The sequence below is a fragment of the Carassius carassius genome, chromosome 46 (assembly GCF_963082965.1).
Source record: "Carassius carassius chromosome 46, fCarCar2.1, whole genome shotgun sequence".
In the NCBI taxonomy this organism is placed as follows: Eukaryota; Metazoa; Chordata; class Actinopteri; order Cypriniformes; family Cyprinidae; genus Carassius; species Carassius carassius.
Genome location: NC_081800.1, coordinates 24701229 through 24722857, shown reverse-complemented (window position 1 = coordinate 24722857; position 21629 = coordinate 24701229). Strand labels below are relative to the sequence as shown.

The window sequence follows — 21629 nt, the reverse complement described above, 5'->3', positions numbered from 1 at the left end:
AATGTGCAACTGGATTTACCAAGATCTGCAGATTCATGCACATGATAAGTGATGCAGTTCAAACCAAGAGACAGATAAAAACCACATGTTCCTCTGGGCTGACCTATTTGTTTCCTAAAGGCTTGGGAACTTCTGTGAATGTCAAACTAATATTGTTTATAGAGTAAAGTGAGAACATTTCTCAAGCAGCTACTTATAGTATGTACAAAATAATGTTACCCAGAATAAGATCAAATCCACACCAGCCTTACATTTCAACTACAATCTTGGAAAAGTCTGTTTGCGTGAGGAACAGAAGAAAGACGTTAATTTTTTGGCGAAACCTCTTTCCTCTTCTGCGTTCTCTTCCTCTCTGGCTCTTCACACATCTGGAAGATAATCCGGCTGACCGTGTTTGTCCAGTGCTGCTGATCTTATGATGTGTTTGGGCTGTTTTAGGAAGATTTCATACACTTGACTAAGGCTTTAACTCTGTTGGATATTTTCAGAAGAAGCGGAGGTATGAATTTATACATTTATATTGATTCCAGCTGTGTTTGATGTTAAACAGGTGTGTCAGAGGTTATCTGGAGTCATGTGTTTTAGTATCTGATCTGAGAATGATGTTCTTGAGTTGCAGTTAGTAATATATAACGGTGAACTTTAGGGGAAGCACAAACATATTGTCTGTCTTTATTCTAGAAATGAAATTTTCTGCATTAAAATTACGCTTTTATTGTTTGGCAAAGAAGTTTGCTATTAAATATGTATAGTTTGGTCTTATATTTTTTTAAAAATATTTTTCTCTTCTAATTAGATTATCAGGACAACAATTTGAGTGAGTTTGAGAATGTGTTTTGTATAAATCTAGTGTCTCTTTTGCTTTCATAACTGGAGCTGTGCTGAGAAAAACTTTATGATCAATTTTCTCCATTATGATTTAAGATAATCAGAAAACTTCAATGGAAGCAAAGAAACCACGTGATTATTGTTCTCATGGTCAATTAAGTGTTTGTTATTCACACTTCACAAATAAAAGTTGGGGTTGACGGTTCCCCAACCTTTTAGTGACCCATTGAAAATAACCATTTGTTGTTTGTTTGTGTTAAGATCATTTAAATAAACTAAATAACTATTTTCCACTATAAAGAAAGTTTTGTGAAATGTAAAGATTCCATGGGATTTTAAGCTTTTTTATGGAACTATCAAAAACAGAAGAACCTTAATTTTTAAAAGTACCTGTTTACATCATAATACTTATTTGTTTTAGATAAATGTGGTCTCTTTTGGCCCTCACTGCATATTAACTGCTATGCAAGTGATAAGTCACTGAAATCGATATTTCAGTATGCTAATTATTATTTCACAAGTAGAACATGTTCCTGGAGCAGTGTCCTTGTTGTTCCCGGAATAATATTCATCTCAGATTTGAAGCTGGTCGCAGTTGGGAATGTTACAAGTATGCTTGTTTGACTCAGATGTTGTAAGCAAATGATGTTGGAACATGTCCTACTTGGCAAAATTACAGTTTATGAGAGGTTTGGAGCAGTGCTGTGGTTGTTAACTAAAACTGACAAATTGAAATAATTTTTACCATTCAAAATGAAGCTGAAATAAAATGTTGCCTTGGAAACTAACCAAAATAAGTTTAAATTGGAGTGCTAAAATTACCTAAACTAAAACTGAAGTAAATTGAAGCTAAATAGGAATATATAAAAAACGATTATACTTGTACTATATTAAAATATATAATTATTATTATTATTATTATTATTATTAAAATGACAGCGTTTCTAAAACTTAAAATGAATTAAAGATAGAAACTGAAAATGTAAAAAATAAAAGATAATTCAAAATATTAGTCAACGCTATGATATATAAACTAGAGATTTTGAAGTAGATAGAGATAGATAGATAGATAGACAGAGAGACAGAGACAGATAGATGGACAGACAGACAGATAGACTGACGGACAGACAGACAGACGGATAGACTAACGGATAGACAGACAGACGGACAGACAGATAGACTGACAGACGGACAGACAGAGAGACAGACAGATGGATAGACATACAGACAGACAGACAAAGAGACAGAGAGACTGACAGACGAATAGACAGACAGACAGAGAGACAGAGACAGATAGACGGACAGACAGACAGACAGACAGACAGATGGATAGACAGACAGACGGACAGACAGATAGACAGAGACAGATAGACAGACAGACAGACAGCCAGACAGAGAGACAGACGGATAGACAGACAAAGAGACAGAGAGACTGACAGATGGACAGACAGACAGATAGACAGACAGACAGATGGACAGACAGACAGACAGATGGATAGACAGACAGAGAGACTGACAGCGGGATAGACTGACGGACAGACAGACAGACAGACAGACAGACAGACGGATAGACTGACGGACAGACAGACAGATAGACAGAGACAGATAGACAGACAGACAGACGGATAGACTGACGAACAGACAGTCAGACGAACAGACAGTCAGACAGACAGAGAGACAGACAGACAGATAGACAGACAGACGGACAGAGAGACGGACAGACAGACAGAGAGACAGAAAGACTGACAGACAGATAGACGGACAGACAGACAGACAGATGGACAGACAGACAGAGAGACAGAGAGACAGATAGACAGATAGATGGACAGACAGACGGAGGGACAGACGGACCGACGGACAGACAGACAGACAGAGAAACAGACAAACGGACAGACAGACAGACAGACAGAGAGACTGACAGACGGATAGACGGACAGACAGACAGACGGACGGACGGACGGACGGACGGACAGACAGACAGACAGACAGATAGACGGACAGACAGAGAGACTGACAGACGGATAGACAGATAGACAGAGACAGATAGATGGACAGACAGAGAGATAGAGAGACACAGTGACTGACAGACGGACAGACAGACAGGCAGACAGACAGACAGACAGAGACAGATAGATGGACGGACAGACGGATCGACAGATAGATAGTCATTTTTTGTTTGATCAGTTAGAAAAGATTATATACTAATGTAACACTGGAGCTGCTGTAAGAATATTCTGTCCTTACTGGTTATTAGAGTGATATCCCCTCCAGCTATTGCAGCGATGTTAACTGTGTTTATCTTAGAAACACCTGTTTGTGATTGTTGGAACTCATTCCAGAATTTTTTTCCCTTGTTCATTTTCCTTCCAATTCCTTAGCAGGACTTTGGGAACTGGGCTTCAGACGTGGAATGTCTGTTTATATGAACACGTTGGAGAAAACTACTCTCCGATCAGGGGTTGGGTGGTGCTTTCATGTAGGCCTGTCACAATAATTAATATATTGACTTGTCGCACAATATATATACTTGACCTCAATGACAAATTGAAATAATTTTTACCATTCAAAATGAAGCTGAAATAAAATGTTGCCTTGGAAACTAACCAAAATAAGTTTAAATTGGAGTGCTAAAATTACCTAAACTAAAACTGAAGTAAATTGAAGCTAAATAGGAATATATAAAAAACGATTATACTTGTACTATATTAAAATATATAATTATTATTATTATTATTATTATTATTATTAAAATGACAGCGTTTCTAAAACTTAAAATGAATTAAAGATAGAAACTGAAAATGTAAAAAATAAAAGATAATTCAAAATATTAGTCAACGCTATGATATATAAACTAGAGATTTTGAAGTAGATAGAGATAGATAGATAGATAGACAGATAGACAGAGAGACAGAGACAGATAGATGGACAGACAGACAGATAGACTGACGGACAGACAGACAGACGGATAGACAGACAGACGGACAGACAGACAGACGGATAGACAGACAGACGGACAGACAGAGAGACAGACAGATGGATAGACATACAGACAGACAGACAAAGAGACAGAGAGACTGACAGACGAATAGACAGACAGACAGAGAGTCAGAGACAGATAGACGGACAGACAGACAGATGGATAGACAGACAGACGGACAGACAGATAGACAGAGACAGATAGACAGACAGACAGACAGACAGCCAGACGGATAGACAGACAAAGAGACAGACAAAGAGACAGAGAGACTGACAGATGGACAGACAGACAGATAGACAGACAGACAGCTGGACAGACAGACAGACAGATGGATAGACAGACAGAGAGACTGACAGCGGGATAGACTGACGGACAGACAGACAGACAGACAGACAGACAGACGGATAGACTGACGGACAGACAGACAGATAGACAGAGACAGATAGACAGACAGACGGATAGACTGACGAACAGACAGTCAGACGAACAGACAGTCAGACAGACAGACAGTCAGACAGACAGAGAGACAGACAGACAGATGGACAGAGAGACGGACAGACAGACAGAGAGACAGAAAGACTGACAGACAGATAGACGGACAGACAGACAGACAGATGGACAGACAGACAGAGAGACAGATAGATGGACAGACAGACGGAGGGACAGACGGACCGACGGACAGACAGACAGACAGAGAAACAGACAAACGGACAGACAGACAGACAGACTGACAGACGGATAGACGGACAGACAGACAGACGGACAGACGGACGGACGGACAGACAGACAGATAGACAGACAGGCAGACAGACAGATAGATGGACAGACAGAGAGATAGAGAGACACAGTGACTGACAGACGGACAGACAGACAGGCAGACAGACAGACAGACAGAGACAGATAGATGGACGGACAGACGGATCGACAGATAGATAGTCATTTTTTGTCTGATCAGTTAGAAAAGATTATATACTAATGTAACACTGGAGCTGCTGTAAGAATATTCTGTCCTTACTGGTTATTAGAGTGATATCCCCTCCAGCTATTGCAGCGATGTTAACTGTGTTTATCTTAGAAACACCTGTTTGTGATTGTTGGAACTCATTCCAGAATTTTTTTCCCTTGTTCATTTTCCTTCCAATTCCTTAGCAGGACTTTGGGAACTGGGCTTCAGACGTGGAATGTCTGTTTATATGAACACGTTGGAGAAAACTACTCTCAGATCAGGGGTTTGGTGGTGCTTTCATGTAGGCCTGTCACAATAATTAATATATTGACTTGTCGCACAATATATATACTTGACCTCAATAAATTTTGATGACACAATATATTGTCCATTATATTTACTTCAAGTTTAATTCAAGTTTTGAATTGAATGAATTGAATATTTACTTAAAAATTAATGTCACCATATTTTTTGGCATTCCACTTGTGTCTGTGTCTCTTGACCCAGTTCTGTGAGAAATAAAAGGAATAGTTCACCCAGAAATGAAAATGTGCTGATAATTTACTTAGACCATCCAAGATGCAGTTTCTTCATGGGAACAGATTTGGAGAAATGTAGCAATACATCACTTGCTCAGCTATGGATCCTCTGCAGTGAATGGGTGCTATCAGAATGAGAGCCCAAATAGCTGATAAAAACATCACAATAATTCATAAGTAATCCATAGTCCATCAACTAACATCTGGTGAAGCCAAAAGCTGTATGTTTAAGAAACAAATTCTTTATTAAAATGTCACTTCTTGCCAAGATACGACAAAGAAACCTGGAAAATTATATTGCTCTGAAGCTGCAGAGAGTACATTTGTGTACTCTTTTAATCACAGATCACAAGTTTCTAACTGGATCGGTAAGCACAGGTCTCGTTTTGCCCGATTGAAAGCATTAAGGCCCGGAAGCCATGGGTCAGCGGTGCGGCCTGCTGGAGCTGCTGTGTTTGGTTCTGCTGGGCTGGACTCTGGTTCGAGGTCAGGCGGAAACAGACCTACAGCTGGATGAGGAGGATGGAGAAGCAGAGGACCCACCCGGAACAGTGAAAAATGTGGAGCTACAGATATCTTGTCCGGAGAAATGTAGCTGCAGCGAGGAGGGAGCAGTGGACTGTAATGGAGTTAGTCTCACTGAATTCCCACAGGATTTATCTGAACAGACCCGTCAGCTGTCCCTGCAGGTGCGTGAGGGGGTTCGTTTACAGACTCTTTTCCTGAATATTTTGCTTCTTGTTTATGTTATGATAAAATCAGACAGAAATAATCAACAGTGAGCATCTGAAATGTTTGGGATGTAAGAGTTTGGGAGGTCTGGTGATTAATGTATTCATAAATCAAAATGTCACTCGTTTATAAACAAATTCTATATGTAAGATGTTTTTTAAAAATCTCTTCTATTCACAAAGGCTGCATTTATTTGAATTTTTTCTTTTTTTAGTAAAAACAGCATTGTGAAATATTAATACAATTTAACCAAACTGTTTTCTATTTGAATATATTGTAAAATGTAATTTATTTCTGTGATGCGCTGCAGTATTTTCAGCATCATTACTCCAGTCTTGAGTCTCACACGATCTTCAGAAATCATTCTAATATGATTTGCTGCTCAAGAAAAATTTCTGATTATTATCAGTGTTGAAAACACTGCTTCATATTTTTGTTGAAACCGTGTTTTTTTTTTTTCCAGAGTTTTTTGATGAATAGAAAGTTTGATGGAGCAGCATTTATTTGAATTAAAATAGAATAGAAACCTTTTGTAACATTATAAATGTCTATACAATATATTTTTATCATTTAATGCATCCTTGCTAAGTAAATAATTAAATAGCCTACATTTTAAAATATATTGAAATGGAAAACAGCTAATACATTTTTTTTATTTTTAAATATATATTTTTTAATTTTTTAAATCAAATAATTGCAGCCTTGGTTAGCAGAAGAGACAGCTTTCAAAAACAAAAACAAAAACTCTAAATGATTTAAAACCTTTGACTGGTAGTATATATATATATATATATATATATATATATATATTCTTAGCCAAAAAATAGCCATAAACCCCAAATATTATTTGGGTCAAAATTATCGATTTTTATTTTATGCCAAAAATCATTAGGATATTAAGTAAAGATCATGTTCCATGAAGATATTTAGTAAATTCCATATGATAGCTTTTTGTGATGAACAGATGAAAATCATATCACTGTTCTCTGAGAATATGATGGGCGCTTGTATTCTTTTGAATGGCTTAATGGTTTAATTTAGCGTGATTAATAATAATCAAACTAATAATTATCATACATATGTGCATGTTCCTAATTTATAAGTCGCTTTGTATAAAAAAAGCCTGCTTTATTTAAAAAATATAAATGTAATTAAGAACAAACTTGATGCAATTGATCCTTATACTGTTTGAGCTATTGAGACTTCAACTCAACTCATTTATAATTCTTTACATAAATAATTCTTTAAAAAAAATGACAGTCTGATAAGGGATAATTATGCACTAGTTTGAATATGGAAATGCAAGTAAGATTTGAAAGCAGGCAAAATAATGGCTTCAGAAGACTTAAAATTTAGTGTGTGAACAACTTTAATGGTGCTTTTTTATGTGAAATAATATTCAGAAAAAAACATTTCTTGAAATGGAGAAGTTTATTGAACCTTTAAAGTAAAAAAAAGTTTGGAAGATTTATTTCTTTTTGAGTGTCATTTGATACATCGGGGTTTTATGGCTCAAATATGATATAGTGAGAATAAGGAGGAAAAAACACCTCAATTTTATAAATACTCAAACTGAGCAAAAATATGCAATCTGATGCAGATACTGATATTTTTAAGGCCAAAAATGAATATGAAATTCTGATGGAAATCAATGAGATCTTTATAACAGTATATAGCAGATACTTACATAAAATTATATAAATATCAGTTGTCACTCTATATCTTCAATAATAGGTCTATAAATATTTAAATTATTATTTTTCTGAAAAATTGTGTCTGGATAATCACGTAAACTTACTTTAAGTCCAGTAAGTATTTGTCTTGAAATATTACCAACAATATAAAAGCTATTCTTGTGTCTCCCTTATGAACATCAGTAAACATTTCACAGCTAAAAGACACGTGAAGCACAAGCTGAAGATAAACGTTTGTACAATTACACTAAAAGACCTTTAACTTGCAAAAAACAAACAAACTGTCAATCAAATGACAGAAGGCATGCAGTAGATTGTGTGCAACAGGTTTTCCAGCAACTTACTGATCATGTTGATCATTTAGAGGCCTTAGAAATCTGCATATTTAATGCGATGCAGTATGCTGTAACAATTTAAATGATTTAGTTTTCTGTTCTGTCCCAGAATAACCAAATCACTGAGGTCACACTGGAGCATCTGTCAGTTCTTCAGCAGCTGGAGACCCTAAATCTACAGAACAACCGGCTCACCACACAAGGTACGGCTGATGAGAGGGTCAACAGAGGACAGCGGCTAAAAACAGCACAGAATAATCTGTTACAGAGGGTCAGGATGAGAGAAAGAGAGAGCAGGATGGAGGGATGCAGAAGGAAAGGGTTTGGATCGCACTCTTTCCTGCATGTGTGGTCAACATGACTGTTTGACGTGGAAATGTTTTTGGCAGATTACTTTTTTTTAAAGCAATAATTTGGCCAAAAATGAAACTCCTGATATTATTTACATCCTCTCAAGTCATTCAAACACACATGCTGTTCCATACATGAATACTTGTATTCAGTAAGGATCCATTAAATTTATCAAAAGTGACAGTAAAGACATTTATAATGGTGCAAAAGATTTCCGTTTCAAATACTGTTCTTTTGAACTTTCTATTCATCAAAGGTTCCTGAAAAAGAAAGTGTAATACAGATTACACAAAAATATAAAGCAGTGCAACTGATTTCAACACTGATAATAATCAGAAATGTTTCTTGAGCAGTCCATCCATCCATCCATCCATGAATGATTTCTGACGATCATATGCAGATCACTGTTTTTACTTGATCAAATAAATGCAGCCTTAGTTAGCATAAGAGACATTATTAATATTTTAGAGAAATATTAACATTTAAAAAAAACTACAAACTTTTGAATGGTAGAGAATGTGTTTGTGTATGTATAGTTTAAATGAACATCAATAATTCTTGAAATGAAACATGAAATTAAGGTATTTGCTGCATATCAAGCAATAATGTGTGTCTGTGTTTGTGTGTGTGTGCAGGCATTGATGATGAAGGGTTTCATATTCTGGAAAGGCTGAGTTATTTATACTTGGCAAATAATAAGGTGAGTCATTGTTTATTCTCAAACTCCGATCTCTCTCTCTCTCTCTGTGTGTGTCTAACCTAATGCAGATCACAGGCTAATAAGTTTTCATGATTTGTGTTTAATGAGACATTTTCTCCCTTAAGTTCATACATAATTTTAAGAAAGGGTTTTGCACCATAGTTTTATTTTATGATTACCATGATGCTAGAGTAGTCGTCATGACATTGCTTTGTGGTTGCTAATGCTAATGCAGCATAATACTACCCAGCTAAAAGGGAACATTTGCAAAACTTTGGTTAAAGGTTCTGTCAAAGTTATGTCAAACGTTTTTCCAGTAACGCAAATAGAATGTTCATTCAAAGGTAAAATCATATTCATACATCATTCATCGAACTTTCTTTCAGAAATGTTTTAGTTGGACATTCTACTAACATTTTCTGAAATGTTACTCGTTTCAGAATGTTCAAAGAACATTCAAAAGTAGCATCGTCACGTAGTTCAACACGGCCCCTGAGAGTGTCTCACTAACATTAGTTTTCCAAGACTGAAGCCTTTCCCAGCTCCGATTACCCTGATTGGAGGAACCTGCTGTTTTTGTTGGTCATGAGACAGTCAGTCGTGTTCTGTTATTGGCAGCCTGGCACTGTTGAGCTCTCCTCAATCCCTTGTTCCGTCAGTGGACTCTTCTTATGCCAGCTGGTAACAGCGATGGCAAGGCTTTAACATGCACATGCCAGCTTTCCTCGTTAATCACCCAGCAGTGCGCTCCAGGCCATGGGCGCTAAAGCGGTCCCGGCGACATCCAGAGTGTGCGCAGATTTGTCCCTGATGGACTTAAAAAAGGATGATGACACGAGAAAGAGATCCTACTGAGATTTTATCTGACACTGATTTTGTAATCTTGTCGTCCTGCTGGTAAAGCAAGACAAAAATGCACCAATGAAAGCCAAAGCAAATGGCAGAAACTCATGCGCTGATGTCAATGTTTGCTGTCGAACATGCATTCTTGCCGTACTGAATCAGTGAATTTGGCCATGTTTGCTAACTTCGTGGCTTAAAATACATGCAAGATATTCCAGCTTGTTTTGAGGCATTTAAAAGCATATTCGTCAATGGAACTGTGTTCGTTATCTATGAAATATTCTGTACTTTTTACTTCTGTACATGGGTTCTGACCATGATGTCTACATATCCTCAATTGCCACCAGTTTATGTTGTTGATTTCTGTACAGCTGTTCAGGAACACTATCACCCATCTATTAAAGGAAAAGTTCACCCAAAATGAAAATGTGCTTAAAATTGACTCTTCCTCAGGCCATCCAAGATGTAGAGGAGATTGTTTCTTCAGACTAGATTTAGATAAACATAGCATTAAATCACTTGCTCGCCAATGGATGCTCTGCAGTGAATGGGTGCCATCAGAATGAGAGTCCAAACAGCATAATGATGCTGACGGCATTTCGGCACCCATTCACTGCAGAGGAATGGGTCATCTTTTCATTCACTCTGTTATGAAGAAACTAATTTATCTACATCTTGGATGGCCTGAGCGTGAGTACGTTCAGTAAAAAATCCAGCTACATTTTGAACGCACTTGGCATGATTCTCATAAAATGGTTACTCCTCCATGACACTAATTGACCTGAGAGACAAAACGTCTCAGGTTACGAATGTAACCATGGTTCCCTGAGAGGGAACGAGACACTGCGTCCTCTGAGGGGACACCTCGTCGTGACCAGTGTCTGAAGCATACTTTGAAAAACGCCAACGTGTTGGCCGGCGACAGCCTCTGACATCACTACCAGCGTGACTATAAATACGCGCCTGTAGGACCCGTCACTTATCTTCTTCGTGAAGCTTGCGTCCGAAGCATGGCAGGGAGCTAGAGGACGCAGTGTCTCGTTTCCTCTCAGGGAACCATGTTTACATTCGTAACCTGAGACGTTCCCTGTCAAGGGAACTTCGAACTGCGTCCTCTGAGGGGACACTTTGGGGAACAGTATACCCACGCCGCCATGCTGAGGGGAGTGCAGACCAGAATCATGGCAAACACTAAGTACCAACTCTATCACTTCACCGGGAGTCGCCCCTGGGACGGATCGACGGCTGTCTATGACATTATCCCTTACGGCCAAAGGCCTAAGCTACATACCCAACTTACTTGTAGGGCCCTGGCCCGGGGTAGAGCTGAAGGCTTGGAATCACAAAAGATGCCTTTAAAGGGATACGGCTAAGAGCCTGGCACTTTCCTCTACCAAGTCTTTGCCTGTCACACAGGGGCTACTGCTAGCTTTCGCAAAAACTTGCCGAAAGAGCTGTCCCAACAGTACTCTAGTAGAGGCGCCCTGTTCTAGATGGGTATCAGAGGATACCTAGGTGGAGTGGTGCCCAAGATGAACGGGGCTTTAACAGACTCAAAGGGCACGAAGCAGCCGCGCGAAGCCCTTACCATATAGGATTTTAGAAAGAACGCAGATTACTAGTGTGCGAACTTACCACAGTGTGGATTTCAGAAAGTGTGCAAAGACTTCACGTGCACACTTACCATAACATGGATTTACAAATACTGTTCTAAGGAGGGGCTCTCGTGGAACTCTGATAGAGCAGCTCGTAGATGGAATGGCCCGGGAGCAGAGCAATTGGAGGACGGAATGTACAGATGAAGCCTCGGCCACGCCTGTACCATGGCGTCCAGCCCCCAATGGAGCTGGATGAGTCAGAGGAAGCCAGAGGGGATAGTGCGATGCTCTCTCGAGCCGCAAAACCGATCCACCCAAGTCTGGCCAACCTCTCCAACTCTGCTTCAACACCTTGGTGCGAAGGCACCATTCCCCCAGCCTCAGCCCCTGCCTCAGCAGGATGTCTGCTCTCACAGTGCGTCTCAAAACAGTATGTAGTACTGGAGCGCTCTGAAAGAACCGAGAATCAGCCTCCCAAGAGAGGAGGACTCCAAGCTTCGAGCGGCATGCTCATAGGTGACCCTTTAAGAAAAGGGGAGCGCTGCTAAACTACCGCGAGAATTGCCCACACAGCCCCCTATGTTGAGGGGGCTTGAGGTGTACAATAAGTACACACTGGTTGGATGAAGCCCAAGGAACACCGGGGCTAATCATCTCAAGAAAGGGAACAAAGCGGAGCGCGTAACCCTTACCGTATAGGATTTTAGAAAGTGCGCAGAATCTTGCGTGCACACTTACCACTTTACGTGGATTTCAGAAAGTGCGCAGAGTCTTGCGTGCACACTTACCACTTTACGTGGATTTCAGCAAAGCGTTAACGTGCACACTGACCAACATGTGGTTTTGAGAAAGTACACAGGCTTAGCGTGTGTACTGAAAGGTTACCTGACAACCACAGTATGTGGGAGCTCACATTCAGAGAGACCTGTGAAGCCTGCTACCTGATAACCACAATATGTGGGAGTTCACCTACAGAGAGGCCTAGAGAGGCCTACTACCTGTTACCAGATAACCACCTCAAGTGGAAACTGAAAGTAATATGGAACTCGACTCGGCCTGGTGAACATAATTTATATGTATATCCCACTGCATATCACTCTACCAGAGTTGCAATACAATGCTGTTTTTATTATTTTTAGGTTTTGTAAAAATAATTTTAACTTCTTCATTGGGTTAAATTCCTAATTTGCTTGTCAGTAATGAACCTTTTTAAACGCAACATTTTTTTTTTAAATAAAAATCGAGTGTTTAATAATGTCTAAATGTACATTAAACAGCAAAACCTAAAAAATAAGCACTTATGACCAGAAATACTGTTTTGAGCAACTAGTAGAGCTAAATACATGTATTTATTAAACATCAACAAGGCCATCTAGTGTTTAAGCAATGGAATTGCATATGAATATTATCTTTCTGGCCACCAAATGCCTCTAATTTAAAGCGTGCCTCTTTGCACTGGAATTTAAACCTAAATACTACAGTTATTGTAGTATAAATAATAACCATATTAGAAAATGTTATATTTCACATGGTCATTCATGGATCATAATTATTGTGCATATTATTTAGTACCATGATCTCTTCAAATTAACTAAACAGGACTGAGTTAACATGTAGTACAGTTATTTTATTGGTTAAAAGTTACACTTAATTGTTTAGTCACATTTTAACTGCCAAGGAGGAGTATGAGAACATAATGCTGTTCCATTTTCCAGTATAAAATGCTATTGTAACGCATAGTCATTAGTCAACGTAGTTATCCATGCATAGTCAATGCACTTTGTGTGTTACAAATTACTAGAAATCACTGCAAATATAATGAAACTGCTATCCGTCCCAATTAACACATTTCAAGCATATTGACAAAACGATTAGTTTAGTACTATTGATAGCTCCATGAACCACGTGACCGCGTGGCGGTGAGATCAAAGCATGCTCTGATACAGCGAGTTTACTCTGCAATATGCAGTGGGATATACATATAAAATATGTTGCATTATTTGTCTACTAGATAATACCTGAATGGCAAAATGAATGCAGTGTCTTAAAATCCTGTCAAAGCTAAGGATATTCAGTAAAAAAACAATTGGCGTTGTTCATTGGTCGGGCATCGACCAATAAAATGTCTTCATTCGCGCCAAAGCCCCGCCCCCAGCTCTGCTCTCTCTCACATCTGCATATACAAGTGCACAAGTGAGTTTTGCAACAGAATACCGCAAAAAGAGTAGCAAAAGTCAGAGCGCTAGGATTTGAACTTGTACTTCCAGATCTGAGAGTATGTAAGTGCCGACTTAACGGTGTGCAGCGAAACTGAAGTAAAGTGCAAAAGTAAATAGGTCTTAAACATGTGTGTATGTCATTTTCTTTGTGTGAATGTCATTTTACACATTTGGGACTATTAATCTACAACTTCCAATTCAAAACACGGGTGTTTTGATCATTGTCTGTGTGTGCAAATTGAAAGATTCAGCTTTTCACATCAGAGCTGTGAGTGTAAATTTTAACTTACAAATATTAATATGACAAGTTCTCACATTCATATCTTCAACCTCTCGAGTTTAGCTACTGATTTACCTCCATAAAGAGTGTGTGTGTCATCGGGTGTCAGATAACGCTGACACGGATGCACACACTGTCTAAACGCCTTGCTAGTGGAAGCCATGATGATGATGATAATAATAATAATAGATCGCTCTTACCATTTTGGTCGTTCTCAGATGCACGCTTCAAACAAAACAGTCAATGAAGACGAAGAAGATAAGGGACGGGTCCTACAGGCGCGTATTTATAGTCGCGCTGGTAGTGACGTCAGAGGCTGTCGCCGGCCAACACGTTGGCGTTTTTCAAAGTATGCTTCAGACACGGGTCACGACGAGGTGTTCCCCATAGTGTCCCCTCAGAGGACGCAATTCGAAGTTCCCTTGACAGGGAACTGACTGTAGAAGTACTTCATGTATGCTATAGCGACTCGATACTTGCATTGCATAAGTTGCCAAGCTAGAGCTGTCAGCATTACATACTTTTGTGAAGTTTTGGCCCTCAAACATTTCAGACTCCTGGATAAGAATCATATAATTAAAGCTCATTACTTAAAATGGTTTATTGGCCACACATGACCGATCCACCTATAAAGCAGCATGTTGCACATCTTCTTTCAGCTCTCTGTTCATATCATGTCTCTTTTCAATCTGTTCACTTCACACTGTTCTGCTCAGAAGGATCTCTGGAAGGCCTCTTCATTCTTGCTGGAGGCCATTTATAACATTTCAAAATATTTCAAACCAATGCTTTTCTTTCTAAATATTGTATCATGGTTTCTACAAAAAAAATAAAACTTTTCAACATTGATAATAATGAAATGTCTCTTGAGCAGCGCATATTAGAATGATTTCTGAAGGATCACTGAAGACTGGAGTAATGATGCTGAACATTCAGCTTTGATCACAGAAATAAATTATACTTTATATTATATTTAAATATAAAACAGCTACTTTAAACTGCAAAAATATTTCACAATATAATCTGTTTTTACTGTATTTTTAATAAAAAAGTGAGCTTTGGTGAGCAGAAAATATATTAAAAAATACATAAAAAATTGACCAACTCTAAACTTTATCTTTGCTAGTTCAGCTCCCTTTTTTTCTCTGACATAAATAATTTCAGCTTGAATCAATCCTTCATATCCATTCATTTATTTATTCAGTGACAGTCCATGTAAATAGTTCATTCCACTACATTGTGTTTGTTTTGCCATAATGACCGACTTGTTTCAACATTGTCCTTTAAACTTGTTCACAGCTCACAGCAGCTCCCAAACACCTCCCTCCCTCTTTAGTCAGTGCTGATTTCGCTGCTAACCAGCTCACTAAAATCTACCCCAACACGTTCGGCCAGAAGCCTGCTCTGAAGTAAGCCCAAAGCGTTCTTTCGACATGTTTATGTGTTGCTTCGTGACTCCATGTTAATGGACTGTGTGCTGTGCTTCAGGTCAGTGTATCTCCATAACAACAAGCTAACAGATGCCGGTTTGCCAGAGAACATGTTTAATGGATCAAACAACCTTGAGATCCTCATTATGTCAAGTAATTTCCTCCATTATGTCCCTAAGGGTCTGCCCACCGCCCTCTACCGCCTACATCTGAAGGTAAGACCACTGCGAGGCTAATAAAATGATGAAAAAAAAAATTCAGTCATCACATACTCATGTCTCATGTCATTTTAAACCATTTGCATTCTTCTGTCCAACACAAATATGCATTTAAACAGTCTAAAGTGGAATTTTTTCACAAAAAAACACCATAAAAGTAGTACATATGTAACCCCTCTCTCCCGTGTCCTCACTGCCACACCTCGTCCTCGCTCCGAGTGGGCCTCCGGTATGGGAGATGGACGCACTAAAAAGGAGTCTAAATGACTGCAGCAACTACTGTCTGTCGCTAGTGCGTCTCTTGACAGCGGGGAGTGAGGTTTACCTGCACAGCATCTACTCGCTGGCCTCCGTAACAATCACCCCCCTAAACCTCACTCCCATCCGGGTCACGGCACCAATGTAACCCCTCTCTCCCGGGTCCTCACCGCCACACCTCGTTGGGTTGAGCACACGTTGGGTTGAGCACTTTTTGTGCACTAATATGAAACTTTTTTAATACAAATGAAGTCTTTATCCATTTTTCAAACTATAAAAATAATGATGATAATGATTATGATAGGGATTACTAATTTTTTTTAAATTTATGTATGTATGTGTTTGTTTGTTTGGTTGTAGTACAATACTGTAAGATTAAAATATCATCCATGACATCAAAATAATAATCTATTGAAAATTTCCTTTTTTTCAATGCAAATTCTTCTTTTTTTCTTTTAAATTGTATAGATAGTCTTAAAAAGTCAATATCAATGCATTACTAGTCTTGATGCACCATATTTAAAATTAAATGACATTTGATGTCAATAATGGCAAATATCATTGGTTCATTGACGTCGAACCTGGTGTGCTACGTTTTAATGTGATTTGTTCATTTGTGTGAACAAACCATTTAAAATCTCCTTTTGACATCAAAGAATAGCAGAAGGTCATCATAACAAATACAAAATATATGTTAAATAATGGCATCATTGCCTCAATGCACCCCAAAAACAATTGGAAATGTGATTATTATTATTTTATGTTATTTTTGTCTCATTTTATGTAGAACAACAAGTTGGAGAAGATTCCCGCAGGTGTGTTTGATAGTTTGTTTCATCTTCGGGAACTTTATCTGCAAAACAACTTCCTGAGTAATGATGGCATGGATAACGAGACCTTCAGGTCAGCAGACTGAATACACCAAATAAAACATAATTTACCTTGCACTCTTTCTTCTGCATGGCTCTCTCCTTCTAGTAAAAATGCTACCTGAGCTGTAACTGATGGACACTCTCCTGCCTTCTCTCATCAGTCACTTGAACAGTCTGGAATACTTGGATTTGTCCAATAACAACCTGAGCAGTGTTCCTCTCGGGCTTCCTCGAAATCTCATCCTGCTTCACTTGGAGAAGAACTCCATCCAGAGCATCTCAGCCAATGCATTGAAGCCAATCCGAAATTTGGAGTACCTGCTCCTCCACAACAACCACCTCCGCTCTGACTCCATCCATCAGGCCGCCTTCCAGGGTCTCAAACGCCTCCACACTGTCCACATGTACAGCAACCTTCTGGAGCGTGTTCCCCGCGGACTTCCTCGCCGCGCCAAGACCCTCATGCTGCTCCACAACCTCATCAGCAAGATTGAACGCAACGATCTGAACACGCTCTACACCTTGACGGAGCTCAACCTCAGCTACAACCGCCTCACCAGCCCCAAGCTCCACAGAGAGGCCTTCAGGAAGCTCCGCATCCTGGAGACCCTGGATCTGTCAGGAAACAAGCTCCAGACGCTGCCGTTGGGTCTTCCCAAGAGCCTCCAGGTTTTGAAGGTGAAGGACAATCAGATGGATGAGGTACCTGAAGGAGCTCTGATGGGAATGAGTTCGCTGAGGGAGCTTTACCTGACCAACAATCATCTGAAGCTGAACTCCATCTACCAGGGAGCTTGGCAGGAGATCAGCGCGCTCACGGTGAGAGATCATCAGTCAGTCAAGAAGTTTTATGATTGAACTTGATTAGAACAAAATGTGGCATCCATGTATTAATGAAAATGAATAAATGCATTTTACAGAGCTTAGAGAATTTTGGGGCTTATGGAGGTGCTTGAGACATTATTGGTGACTGAGTTTTTCTGTTAAAAATACTACTAGTAATATAAAACATGATAGTTTCTGACATACTGATGAGCTCATGAATATTAAATATATAGAAAAATAGGGTTAACTTTGTAAAATGATTAACTGGAATGTTAATTTTTTTTGTTTGTTTATTTTTCAATTCATATTATTTGTCATTATTTGTTCATCACATTGTTTTATATTTTTAATTTATATTTTTATATTTTATCTCAATTCACTTCATTGTTATATATATATATATATAAATTTTTTGCCTGTTTGGTCTAAAGTAGTTTTTCTGTTATCAGCTGGATAAGAAAAGCAGACCCTACACTCTAAATAAATAATAAATACTGTATAGAAAAATGTGGTAAAGTTTGTCAAGTGATCAACAAGAATATAGCTGTTTTTGTGCAAGTATCATTGACTAATGTTATAAGTGGACATCATGAAAATATACTGTATATATATCTATATTATATTGTATCTATCTATCTATATATATATATATATATATATATATATATATATATATATATATATATATATATATATATATATATATATATAATTTTTATTTCAGATTTGTATAGTTTATTTCATTTTATTTATTTATTTATTTGCCTGTGGAGTAAGCTTGTTTTTCTGTTATCAGCGGGATTAGAAAAGCAGACTCTATGCTCTTAATAAATAATAAAAATATAGAAAATGGGGTAAAGTTAGTTAAGTGATAAACTAGATGACCATTAATGTGCAAATAACCTTGACTAATTTTATAAGTGGAAATTATTATTTCTATTTTTTATTATTTAGCCTGAGGAGTAAGTAATTACAGGGAGAGCTTGTTTTCTTTTATCAGCTGACAAAGTAGACCCAATGAAAAAGAAGCATTTCTTTCACTGCATGATTTCGTAAGTGAAAGTGAAAGGAAAGATTCTACTGGACTGTAAAGTCCAATTTCCCATTTCAAAGGCTTGGCCATATTTCCCTATGATATATAAAGAAGGAAGATGCTTGAATGTGTTTTATGTGTGTTTCAGATGCTGGATCTCTCCGGTAACATGTTGTCACACATTCCTTCTGACCTGCCCGAGTCTCTTGAGTTCCTTCACCTGCAGAACAACAGAATCAGCTCTGTTTCAGCCACAGCCTTCCTCAACACACCCAACATCAAAGGCATCTTCCTCAGGTGAGTCACAGATCCTTTACTTTTGTCTGTTTCACTCACTTTTCTGTGTATTTGGCATCCTTTCACTAGGAATAAAGCTGGCGTCCCACTCCACTTGCTGATTGTTCAAACGATTTTCAGTTAAAACCTTAAAAAGAAATAGAAAGACGTCTCCTTATGCTCTTTTTGTATCATTATAAATGTCTTTACTGTCATTTTTGATCAGTTGAATGCATCCTTGCTGAATAAAAGTATTTCTTTCTTTTTTCTTACTGACCTCAAACATTTGAACAGTAGTGCATATGCATTGTATATAAATGTGTGTTTGCTCCACATTTAAATCATTATGGTAAATATTCATGTAAATGAGCAGTAAATGATTGCACTATGATGCAAATGATCATGTAAATAATTTTGCATGTAAACACATTATACAGCTGTTCTGACGGCTTAGACAAGCACCAACACAAGCAGACACTGAATCTTTATTTTTGGTGTCAAAACTGGATAAAAACCAGACAAGATCAAAATCTCAAAATGTAAACTTTCTGTAATCTGTAAACGTGGTGAGTTCATTTTTGAATAGCTATCAGCATTTTGTTGTACATATGAACAGATTCACACAACTCTGATTCTTTGTGTGCACAGATCAGCGATTTATTGTGTGTTTGATTTTCTGAAACAATTCAATTTTGAAGCTCTCACAGCTGCACTTATTCCCACATAACATGAGGTGAGAACATTTCAATAAAATCATACAGTAAGAGCATTCAGACTGTAAACTGAGAGCATGTGGAGCGAGTGAAAGAACGACAGATTTCAGTTTTCTCAGTTTACGCAGAAACATCTGAAACACAGATTTGGACTAGTTTAGGTGCTGGTTGTGTGTTTTAAATATATATTTTAAAATTATAAACAATATTTATATTTCAGACACCTGTATATGGTGCAATAAAAACCATAATGTAAAGAATATTTAAAAACTGTACTAGAAACAGTCTCTAAATATTTATTATTAAGAAAATATTTGTTTTCATTAAAATAATACTGAAAAGTGTTTTATTGAAAAAAGTGATAAAATAGCAATTATTTTCAATAGACTATAAAATGGAACGAATTTTATGTCACTAGACTGTGAAATAAATCTGCAGAAATAGTGTACATTATATTAACATAAAGGATTTATATAGTTTTACCTATAGTTTTTAATTTTGCACTCCATTCATTGTGTTTTACAGTGAATGGAAATGTCTGTAAAATTAATGGACAATGTCCTGGCAGAGAATTAACAGTACAATTAACTCCCCTTTTTTAACAAGCGTAGACATTGTTCTTTATTCTATAAACTTTCAGGTTTTTTATAATATTCAAGAACAAAATAATAATAAAGCAATACAACTTTGGTGGAGCAGTATGAAAGTATGAAACAGTGGTTTGTCCAAAAATGAAAATGCTCATTCACTTTGGCAGAAGAACAGCAGTGAAAAAACAAAAACAAAAAAAATGTTCAATTGCGATATTTAGTTGATTACAGACCGAATACTCATGTGGGAAATGCAGATTCCTCTTGCACATAATGTCCTGTCTGATCTGTCTCTGTCATCAAAAAAACAAAACAAAAAAAAAAACAAATGGAAGGAAATGAAAAAGATCGATTTATGTGCATCAATAAAACACTCCGTGCTCAGTCTCAGGTGGACAGGCCATATCATGGACTCGATGGATGTTTCTTAATGGACATGCATGAGCCATTACAACCCATGTCAGAATAACTTTTTTAGCAATTTAGCTACTCTATTTATAACAGTATGGGCTGGAGCACTGCTCATCCTCGCTGAACTCCCGCTTTGATTTGAGAACATAATACATTTCAGGATGAAGCCACTCATCTTTGCTAAGAATTTGCTCCTCTCGCTGTTCAAACCGGAATGAAATTGGGCCGGCCTGATAATGTCTTCCAAATTGAATTTGAAGCGTAGGTTTCACTTGTGTTGTATCTGAAATTAGACTTTACAATCAGCCTTTATGTGATGCCTCCTTTGCATTAACTCTTTCTCCACCTGTCGTTCTGTTTCCCCCTCAGATTTAATCGCCTCTCAGTTCATTCTGTATCCGAAGAGTCTTTTTCTCACCTGTCCAGGCTTCAGGTGTTGGACATCGGCCATGGTAACATCTCTCCCAACCGAGGCCACGCAGGAGAGCAGGAGGAGGAGGTAGAGGAGGAGTTACCACACGAAGAAGAGGAGGAGGAAAAAAATTCATGAGTCACAGATGAAAAAAACAATCAAAATTCCTTTCCTCCACTCAAAAAGCGAATGAAAAAGACAACCAGGTTGAAATTATAAATGCATTGTGGCTGCTGACAAGATGTGATTGTTTCCAGAAGCATTGACTAATTACGTCTGAATGCTTTAATATGATGTAAGACGTGAGAATGAAAAATACTTGTGCTACTACTTATTTCTCTCCTTCTTCATTAAAAAAACGGCTTTATTACTTTATACAGCAAGAAAACAAAAGTCATATACTTTAATATCTGGTGCAGGATGCTGGAAAATTTTATTGGTTGTCTTGTATTTTTTTTGTTTTTGTGGTGTTTGCTCTTTGACGGTTTACGGCTCATTGTGTTTACATGCATAATACCGTTTTGTACTATGAAATTATAATTTCTTTCT

General features: G+C 37.9%; 1 protein-coding gene across 1 annotated transcript; it reads left to right on the top strand.

Moving 5' to 3' along the window:
- Nucleotides 1-109: 109 nt before the first annotated feature.
- On the top strand, nt 110-21629 carry LOC132129628 (podocan-like). Its single transcript, XM_059541267.1, has 10 exons — nt 110-499; nt 5636-5979; nt 8161-8254; nt 9038-9102; nt 15342-15451; nt 15531-15687; nt 16736-16851; nt 16982-17639; nt 18827-18975; nt 21038-21629. The coding sequence occupies exons 2-10, from the start codon at nt 5710-5712 to the stop codon at nt 21216-21218; spliced, it is 1800 nt and encodes a 599-aa protein (XP_059397250.1). The 5' UTR covers nt 110-499; nt 5636-5709; the 3' UTR covers nt 21219-21629.